Source organism: Colobus angolensis, unplaced genomic scaffold (assembly GCF_000951035.1).
Source record: "Colobus angolensis palliatus isolate OR3802 unplaced genomic scaffold, Cang.pa_1.0 Scaffold277, whole genome shotgun sequence".
NCBI lineage: Eukaryota > Metazoa > Chordata > Mammalia > Primates > Cercopithecidae > Colobus > Colobus angolensis.
The window spans coordinates 1,884,173-1,887,129 of NW_012116010.1; the positions used below are offsets into that span (position 1 = coordinate 1,884,173).

A 2,957-nucleotide genomic window follows, 5' to 3' on the forward strand; every position below is an offset into this window, starting at 1 on the left:
TAGCAGTATGACCATAGCTCACTGAAGCCTCGAACTCTTAGGCTCAAGCAATCCTCCTGCCTCAGCCTCCTGAGTAGCTGGGACCACAGGCGTGTACCACGACTCCCAGTTCATTTTTGTATTATCATTATTATTATTATTTTGAGATGCAGTCTTGCTCTGTTGCCCACGCTGGAGAGAAATGGCGCAATCTCACCTCACTGCAACCTCTGCCTCTTGGGTTCAAGCAATTCTTCTGTCTCAGCCTCCCGAATAGCTGGGACCACAGGTGTATACCACCTCTCCCAGTTAATTTTTCTATCTTTTTTAGAAATGGGGTCTTGCTACGTGGCCCAGGCTGCTCTCAAACTCCTGGGCTCAAGGAATCCCCCAGCCTGGGCCTGGCATTCTGGCAGCTTTGATGTCCCCAGGGCAGACCTCAGTAGCTGCGACACAAACCACACCTGCCAATACAGACGGAGTCTCGCTCTGTCACCCAGGCTGGAGTGCAGTGGCGCCATCTCGGCTCAGTGCAACCTCTGCCTCCCGGGTTCACGCCGTTCTCCTGCCTCAGCCTCCCGAGTAGCTGAGAAGACAGGCACCCGTCACCATGCTCGGCTAACGTTTTGTATTTTTTTAGTAGAAATGGGGTTTCGCGGTGTTAGCCGGGATGGAGACAATCTGGCTTTTTACCGAACACATGGACTGCAAAGGGTGGCCCGCTTAAAAAGCCTCCTTCAAAACGCCCGTGTGCTCACCTTTTCCTGCCCTCGTCTCCACTTTCAACAGCTTCAGGGACACGCAAGTGTCCAGCAGGAGCTCTGTCCCGTGGGAGCTGGCCGCCACACCTGCAGCCACTGCTGCCACGTCCAGGGGCCCTGGGGCCTCGGCGAGAAGGTCGAACACCCCCAGCTCGCAAGCGGCGAAGAGAACCTTGGAGCAGGGGCAGAAAAAAAAGGTCAGCGCTCAGCCTGACCCTGGGAACCAATAATCATAGAAATACCCCATAGCAGGGCAGGCTGGGGAGGAAGGCATTGTTTTATTTATATTTTTATTCATTTCTTTCTTTCTTTCTTTCTTTTTTTTTTTTTTTCTGAGATGGAGTCCAATGAGGTTGCACCACTATGGAAAACAGGCATTTTTGTTTATTTATTTATTTATATTAATTTATGTATTTATTTTGAGATGACGTCCCACTGCATCGCCCAGGCTGGAGTGCAGGGGCACGATCTCGGCTCACCCTAACCTCCGCCTCCCGGGTTCAAGCGATTCTCCTGCCTCAGTCTCCCGAGTAGCTGGGATTACAGGCCTATCCCACCATCCCTGGCTAATTTTTATATTTTTAGTAAAGATGGGGTTTCACCATGTTAGCCAGGCCGGTCTGGAACTCCTGACCTCAAGTGATCCACCCTCCTCAGCCTCCCAAAGTGCTGGGATGACAGGCATGAGCCACCGTGCATGGTCCTCTCTCTCTCTTTTTGAGATAGTCTCGCTGTGTCATCCAGGCTGGAGTACAGGGGCACGATCTCAGCTCACTGCAACCTCCGCCTCCCGGGTTCAAGTGATTCTCCTGTCTCCCCGTCCCGAGTAGATGGGATTACAGGCACGCACCACCATGCCCAGCTAAGTTTTGTATTTTTAGTAGAGATGGGGTTTCTCCATGTTGGCCAGGCTGTTCTTGAACTCCTAACCTCAAGTGATTCCACCCGCCTCAGCCTCCCAAAGTGCTGGGATGACAGGTGTGAGCCACTTAACTAATTTTTTCTGTTAAGGGTAGAGAAAGTTTTATTCTATTAAGGTTGGATTAATAATAATTCTATTAAGATTGTATTAACTTGTTAAGTTTCTATATTTGTTATTCTGCTGATTCTATTAAGGGTGTATTAGCTCTTGTATTACTTATATTAACTAATCTCTCTATTAAGGGTATGTTAAATTTTAGTCTATTAAGATTGTATTAATTCTTGTTCATATGAAGGATGTATTAACACTGGTTCTCTTAAGATTGTGTTAACTTGGTGCATTAAGTTTTTACGGTTGTTATTCTGTTAATTATATTGAGGTTGCCTTAGCTCTTGTTTTATTTGTATTAATTAATTACTCTATTAAGGGTATGTCAGGTTATTCTGTTAAGGTTTTATAAGTTCTTCTTCTTATGAGGCTTATATTAAGAAGTATTCTAGGCCGGGCGCGGTGGCTCAAGCCTGTAATCCCAGCACTTTGGGAGGCCGAGGCAGGCGGATCACGAGGTCAGGAGATTGAGACCATCCTGGCTAACACAGTGAAACCCCATCTCTACTAAAAACTACAAAAAACTAGCCGGGCGACGGGGCCGCACCTGTAGTCCCAGCTACTCGGGAGGCTGAGGCAGGAGAATGGTGTAAACCCGGGAGGCGGAGCTTGCAGTGAGTGGAGATCCGGCCACTGCACTCCAGCCTGGGTGACAGAGCGAGACTCCGTCTCAAAAAAAAAAAAAAAAAAAACATGTATTCTATTCAGGTGGTATTACCTGTTTTGTTAAGCTGTTATTAATTCCTGTTTGGTTAAGGTTGCATTGACTGCTTGTTACAGTAAGTCTGCATCAAGTTTATTCTACTAAGCTTGTATTAGCGCCTTTTCTATTAAAGCTAGATTAGGCCGGGCGCGATGCTCACACCTGTCATCCCAGCACTTTGGGAGGCCGAGGCAGGCAGATCACTTGAGGTCAGGAGTTCGAGACCAGCCCCTGGCCAACACAGTGAAACCCCGTCTCCACTAAAAATACAAAAAGTAGCCAGGTGTGGTGGTGGTGCGCGCCTGTAATCCCACCTGTTCAGGAGGCTGAGGCAGGAGAACGGTGTGAACTCGGGAGGCGGAGGTTTGCAGTGAGCTGAGATCACACCACTGTGCTCCAGCCTGGGAGACAGAGTGAGACTCGGTCTAAAAAAAGACAGGCTATATGAATTCTTGTTCTTTAATGTTGTATTAACCTTTTAAAA

General features: G+C 48.0%; 1 protein-coding gene across 1 annotated transcript in view; it reads right to left on the reverse strand.

Moving 5' to 3' along the window:
- ASMT (acetylserotonin O-methyltransferase) overlaps positions 1–2,957 on the reverse strand; it is a 39,639-nt gene that overhangs the window by 29,097 nt on the left and 7,585 nt on the right. Inside the window, exon 2 of the mRNA XM_011948260.1 lies at positions 724–912. Within this exon, the coding sequence (XP_011803650.1) occupies positions 724–912 (189 nt within the window). The remainder of the gene's footprint in view (positions 1–723; positions 913–2,957) is intronic.